This window comes from Triticum dicoccoides, chromosome 7A, assembly GCF_002162155.2.
Source record: "Triticum dicoccoides isolate Atlit2015 ecotype Zavitan chromosome 7A, WEW_v2.0, whole genome shotgun sequence".
NCBI classification, from domain to species: Eukaryota; Viridiplantae; Streptophyta; class Magnoliopsida; order Poales; family Poaceae; genus Triticum; species Triticum dicoccoides.
The window spans coordinates 701,836,483-701,843,609 of record NC_041392.1 but is presented as its reverse complement, the minus strand read 5'-3'; the positions used below and the strand labels follow the sequence as shown (position 1 = coordinate 701,843,609).

Sequence of the window (7,127 nt, the reverse complement as noted above, 5' to 3'; positions counted from 1 at the left end):
CTACAAGGGTATGTAGATGCACTCTCCTTCCCTCGTTGCTAGTTTCTCCATAGATAGATCTTGGTGACACGTAGGAAAATTTTGAATTTCTGCTACGTTCCCCAACACTCTAGGGACTTCAAAAGCTCCTCCAGAACTGATGTTTTCGTACAACTCAGAGGTTCTGATCATTTCTACTCAGATGTTCCAAACTGGAGGAAAGGAGGCAAATTTTATAATGCTCAGTGGGTCTGGACCAACCATTTCCGGATGGCCGCTAAGCAAACAAGTGATATTGAAGTTTGCAAGGTCTCGGCTTGAGATAAGTTTCGACGACAACAATGACACCCCTCGCCCCTCGGTGCGCTGCTCATGGCTTGCTCCCTGGCGATGGTCGCCCTGGACTCCAATCATTTAGAGCTTCATCAAGTGCACTCGCCGTCTTTTTTCTTCTTCTCCTTTTTCTTTCTAGCTTATCTCTTTCCCTTTTTTGTTGGTGTTGTTCATGTCATTGCTGTTGTTTTCCTGTTGCTTCATGAATCATGATGTTTATATTTACATCACTTTTGTGTATCCTGAAGCCCAGCCATGTGACAACTTTGAGCAATGTACAGAGATCCCCTGTCCACGGCTCCAGATGTTGCATCGAAGCAACCAAATGTCAACGCCTCCATCGTGGATTGGATCTTGCGAGGCCGCACGTGCCACCAATTTGCGTAGTCTCGGTAAAGTTTGACGGGCCGAGAAGAAAAGGAAATCCATCCAAGTTTCAGCAGCTGCAGACCCCACTCACTCGCTCGCCTCCTTGACTCCACCCCCAAATCCCATCCCCCCACCTCCGGCCGCCGCCGCCCTCCCGTCTCCGGCGACATGGGCACCGTCACCCCCGCCGGTAATCCCCGGCTCCCCCCAGCCGCGCCGCCTCCTCGCCCCATCTCCCTCCCTCCATCTGACCCCCCCTTAATTTGCTCGCAGATCCGCACCCGGCCTTCCTCGCCGACAAGGGCGCCAGGGTCTTCGTGGCGGGCCACCGCGGGCTGGTGGGCTCGGCCGTCCTGCGCCGCCTCCTCGCGCTCGGCTTCACCGACGTGGTCGTCCGCACGCACGCCGAGCTCGACCTCACCCGCCAGGCCGCCGTCGAGGCCTTCTTCGCCGCCGAGCGGCCCCGCTACGTCGTGCTCGCCGCCGCCAAGGTCGGCGGCATCCACGCCAACTCCGCCTTCCCCGCCGACTTCATCGCCGCCAACCTCCAGATCCAGACCAACGTCGTCGACGCCGCGCTCCGCTGCGGCTCCGTCCGCAAGCTCCTCTTCCTCGGCTCCTCCTGCATCTACCCCAAGTTCGCGCCGCAGCCCATCCCGGAGGGCTCCCTCCTCTCCGGCCCGCTCGAGCCCACCAACGAGTGGTACGCCGTCGCCAAGATCGCCGGCATCAAGATGTGCCAGGCCTACCGCATCCAGCACGGCCTCGACGCCGTCTCCGCCATGCCCACCAACCTCTACGGCCCCCAGGACAACTTCCACCCGGAGAACTCGCACGTCCTGCCCGCCCTCATCCGCCGCTTCCACGAGGCCAAGGCCACCGATGCCCCCGAGGTCGTCGTGTGGGGATCTGGCTCCCCGCTGCGTGAATTCTTGCATGTCGATGACCTTGCCGACGCGGTGATCTTCTTGATGGACCAATACTCTGGGCTGGAGCATGTAAATGTGGGGAGTGGAAGCGAGGTTACCATCAAGGAGCTCGCCGAGCTGGTCAAGGAGGTGGTTGGGTTCCAGGGGAAGCTAGTGTGGGACTCGACCAAGCCGGATGGCACGCCGAGGAAGCTCATGGATAGCTCCAAGATACATGGGATGGGGTGGAAGCCCAAGGTTCCCCTCAAGGAGGGGCTTGTCGAGACATACAAGTGGTATGTGGAGAATGTCATCGCCGACAAGAAGTAATGGGGTGGTATCATGTTCTCCTTTGCCTCTTAAAGTTTGTATCTTGATATCATGATCAATAGTGTGTCTATTCTTGTTGGATACTGGATCACACAAGTACCAGGTATTAGTGCACCAAAGAAAAGAGGTTGCTACGTGTTGGTTGAATAATATATTGGTCAAATTAGTGTACCATTAGAATCTTAATTCATGCTGAGCATGTTCTTTTATTACAGAAAGTGTAACACTTTATACATTGGATGGTAACTGGCCTACACTCGTTCTTTGCCAATTCAGCATGAAACAGATATTGAAGAGTTCGCATGCTTCATTAAGATGCCCTTTAAATTTGTATTTGTCTTGCACACATTCCTTGCCGGTTCTGCAGAATTGTTTCTTCTGAAGAGTCTGCTTACTTGGCTGTCAATGCATCACATTTTTAACAAGTTCAGAATGTAAAAATCGGTGCAGAGTGAAACTAATTTCCAGTGCTTTAATATCGTATGGGAAAATGACCTATGAGACTTGAGAAATTTTGACTTTGTTTTTTACAAGGCAAAAGTGCCAAGTTATTTTTTCTCAACCAGTATCGGGTAATTTGTCTACAAATGAAGTTCTTGTTCCAGGGCTTTATATTTTCATTAAGGCCATCAGATGTGCTGCAACTTAAAGGCTAATTTCATCAAAGATTTTATGTCAAGGATAAACCGCATTCTGTTAGACTTGCCTTCTCCTAATAAAATATTCACTATCTCTATTTCTCTAAACATGGTGATTTATATCCAATATGATGCATTGATAGGAACTAGCCACAGGATTTTTGTAGTAATGTACAATAAGGTAACAAGTTGCATTACTATTTTTCCTCATGTGTTAATGTCTGATAATGTATCACATGGAAGCTCCTTATCTTTACATGCTTACTGTTTATCCAGAATTTGAAGTGCACTACCTGGCCATTCCAGACTTTGAACAGTAGTGATTCCAGACTATTGATACAATTCAGAGTTTTAACAAGTTCAGAATGTAAGAGTCAGTGCAGAGACAAACTAATTTCTTGTGTTTTTAATATCATTATGGCAAAAGGACCTATGGGACTTGAAAAATTTTTTATCGTTGTTCTTACAAGGCAAAAGTGGCAATGTCATTTTTCTTTCTCAAACCAGTATCAGGCAGTTTGTCTTGAAATGAAGTTCTTGTGCCGGGGCTTTATATTTTTATAATAATATATCAGACGTGCTGCATCTTAACAGTCCTAATTCTTAAAGACTAATTTCATCAAAGACTTGATGTTAAGGATAAACATCTTTCAACTAGACGTGCCTTCTCCTGAAAGCATACATGGTGGTTTATACTGAAGTTGACAAATTGTGAGGAAGTAATCACAGTATTTTTTTTAAATAATTTATGATGAGGTAACAAGTCGACGGACCATTTTCCCTGATGTGCTACTCAGTGAAGGAAGGATAAAATCATCTGATAATGTGCTATCAAATGGATGCTCCTTTTTACATACATGCTCACTGTTTATCTAGAATTCGAAATGCACTACCTGACCATTTGGACTTCCCTAGTTGATACAGGAAAGACAGTTTCACCCTGAACCTGAATCACATTCATTTCTTCAGTACTGTTAAAGGCTTCAGGATCCTGCCGTCACTGATGGACAGTTACCTCCATTTTGTGATTGCTTTGTAGTTTTTGGTTTAATTATATATTGGTTAAATTAGTGTACCAATAGAATCTTAATTGATGCTGAGCATGTTTTTTCATTACAGAAAGTGTAACACTTTATACATTGGACGGAAACTGTCCTACATTCATTCCTTTGCCTATTCAGCATGATACTCTGTTTTTCTTTTGTTATGAAAAAGTATTGTGCATCTGGAAGAGTTCGCATGCTTGATTGTGATGCCCTTTGAATTTGTGATTGGCCTACTCACATTCCTTGTCTGTTCTGCATGATTGTTTTAACCTTGCGAAAAACATCGTGTGTCCTGAAGAGTCTGCTTACTTGAGTGTCAATGCAATTCAGATTTTTAACAACTTCAGAATGTAAGAATCGGTGCAGAGATAAACTAGTTTCTTGTGTTGTTAATATCGTTATGGGAAAAGGGTCTGTGAGACTTCAGAAATTTTATCGTTGTTCTTACAAGGAAAAACTGGTAAGGTCTTTTTCTTTCTCCAACCAGTATCTCGTAGTTTGTCTAGAAATGAAGTTCTTGTTCTGGCGCTTTGTATTGTTATTAAGAATATCAGATGTGCTGCAACTCAAGCAGTCTTGAAGACTAATTTCATCAAAGAACTGATGTCAAGGATAAACCTCTTTCAGTTTCATTTGCCTTCTCAAAATATTCACTATCTGTAGATGCCTGATGACCTGATGGCCAGCTTGTGATGGTAACCTTGGAACTTTCAGAAGTTTCTTTGACTGAGACACACAAACGGTTGATGCTCCCAAGATATTGAACTGTTGTGGGGGTGGGGGGTTAGCTTCTACTACCAATCAATTGGGAAGCATATTGCTCAAACTTTTTCCGCAATGAGCATGAAATTCGATCAAGAGGAAGTGAGGTTACCATCAAGGAGCTTGCGGAGCTGGTCAAGGAGGTGGTTGGGTTCCAGGGGAAGCTAGTGTGGGACTCAAGCAAGCCGGACGGCACACCGAGGAAGCTCATGGATAGCTCCAAGATACATGGGATGGATTGGAAACCCAAGGTTCCCCTCGAGGGGGTTGTCGAGACATAGAAGTGGTATGTGGAGAATGTCATCGCCAAGAAGATGTAATATGGTGGTATCATGTTCTCCCTTTCTTCTGTACCTTGATATGATCTGTAGTGTTTCCATTCTTGTTGGTTACTGGATCATAAAATTACCACACATTATTGCATCAAAGAAAAGAGGTTCTTATGTGTTGGTTGAATAATATATCGGTCAAATTAGTGTACCATTAGAATCTTAACTGATGCTGATGATCATTTTTTATACAAAGTGTAACACTTTAAATGTTTGATGGTAACCGGCCTACACACATTCCCTTGCCAATTGAGCATAATACTCAGTATCTCTTTTATTATGAAATGGCAATGTGCATTTGGAAGAGTTCACATGCTTGATTGTGATGCCCTTGCTGGTTCTGCATAATTGTTTTTCCCTTGTGAAAAACATTGTCTGCCCCGAAGAGTCTGCTTACTACTATCGATGCAATTGAGGTTTTTGACAAGTTCAGAGTGTAAGAATAGTGCAGAGAGAAACTATTTTTCTTTTGGTGATTTTAACATTTTAACTTTGCCCTTGCAAAGCAAAAGCGACAAGCTTAATTTTTTCCAACCAATGTCGGGTACTTTGTCTAGAAAATGAAGTTCTTGTTATTCCAGGGTTTTATATTTTCACTAAGACTATCAGATGTGACCTTGAAGACTAAATTCATCAAAGACTTGGTCAAAGATAAACCTGTTTCAGTTAGACTTGCCTTCTCAAAACATCCGTTATCTGTAACATTGTGGTTTATATTGAATTTGACACATTGAGCAACTAACTTCTTGTCGAAAGAAAAGGAACTAACTACAGGATTTTTTTTATGTAATGTACAATACACAAGGTAACAAGTCGAATGACCATGTTTCCTGATGTGTTACTCAGTGAAGGATAAATATATCTGATAAAGTGCTACCACATGGAAGCTCCCTTCTCCTACATGCTCACTGTTTTATCCAGAATTTGAAATGTGCTACCTGACCATTTGGACTTCCCTACCTGATATAGGAAAGACAGCTTGTCACCCTCAAGCGGAATCTCGTTCATTTCTTCAGTAGTTTTAATGCTTCAGGATGCTGCCATCAGTGATAATGGACAGTTATCTCCATCTTGAGGTTGCTTTCTACTACTCCCTCCGTAAACTAATATAAGAGCATTTAGATCACTATTTTAGTTATCTAAACGCTCTTATATTAGTTTACAGAGGGAGCACTAGTTTTCGGCGGAAGCAAATGCTTGTAAGGTAAATCTGAGCAAGCTAGATGCCTAATGAGCTGATGGGTAATTTATGATATAGGAGAGACGACTTGTCTGTCACCCTGAACCGGAATCTCATTCAGCTATTCGGTAGTGTTACTGCTTTCAGAATGCTGCCGTCAGTAGTGGGGGCATGTTAGTTGGTTGATGAGCTACTCTGTGATGGTAACCTTGAGCCTTGAGACGTTCTCCTTGACCGAGACACCGGCGGTCGACGATTCCAAGATCTTGAGCAGTAGTATGGGCAGCTTCTACCGCCGATCAACTGGGAGGCATATCGGTCGAACCTTCTCAGAGACTGAGCGCAGAGTTCTCAGAGACTCTGTCTGTATTTGCGTTCTGACCGGTCCATGGCGCAGAGCTTCAGTGCTGTTGACTAATTTTCACTGATTTTATTTCGTTAGTAGTAGTAGCTCAAGTGGTGGTTTCTGTTATTACAAATCGGGGGCGGAACCCCCTTGCTCCGGAGAAAAAAAAAAGGGGGAAACTTAGATGTGTTATGGAATCAATCAAAAAGGAGGTGCAGCGCCCTACCAAACGCAGCTGGCGTTCGGTTTAGGGATGTTTGTAGCCATGTGTATGACCAAGCGTGCTGTTTTGTGATGCAGTGATACAGTCAGTTCATCTCTGAATGTACCCTTCCCGTTCGCCGCAGCTTCCGCCGTAGTATAGTTGGTTAGGAATTTAGGATACGAGCTCTCATAATTCCGTCGTAGTCTAGGTGGTTAGGATACTCGGCTCTCACCCGAGAGACCCGGGTTCAAGTCCCGGCGACGGAAATTCCAATTTTTGTTTTCTAATTTCTCCTTGAAGTTTTTCCTTCTTCTTATTTGCGGGGGAAGAACTCCACGTTAGCGTCCACTCATCATGCAACCGCAGTTGCTTTGATTCCGTGCGGTGCACCTTGCCTGCAGTTCTTTTACTTTAAACATTTCTAGCTTTTAAAGCTTATTATGAGGTGTGCACTCAGTCTTAACTGCTGTCGATGTTCAGAATGTGACAGCATCAACATCAAATGTATTCTTCAGCTCAGCTGAAAACCTTTTGCTCGTTTCCGGATCCTTCAGATGAGTTGCGAACTAGATTCACTTCACTGGTTAGATGTTATGATATTTATCTGATTATTTGATTCCAATTTCTTGTGATAATTTGCAATCAGTTGTGCTATGAACTTTCTACTGTACTGTTAGAAAGTTGAGGGCTGTTTTTTTTTTG

General features: G+C 44.4%; 1 protein-coding gene and 1 non-coding gene across 2 annotated transcripts; both read left to right on the top strand.

Moving 5' to 3' along the window:
* Positions 1-339: 339 nt before the first annotated feature.
* LOC119330026 (probable GDP-L-fucose synthase 1) lies at positions 340-2,219 on the top strand. The gene is made up of 2 exons (XM_037603134.1): positions 340-871; positions 955-2,219. The coding sequence occupies exons 1-2, from the start codon at positions 850-852 to the stop codon at positions 1,917-1,919; spliced, it is 987 nt and encodes a 328-aa protein (XP_037459031.1). The 5' UTR covers positions 340-849; the 3' UTR covers positions 1,920-2,219.
* A 4,399-nt stretch (positions 2,220-6,618) lies between these two features.
* Positions 6,619-6,691, top strand: TRNAE-CUC. The gene has a single exon. It is a non-coding gene; the product is annotated as a tRNA-Glu (tRNA).
* Positions 6,692-7,127: the final 436 nt, after the last annotated feature.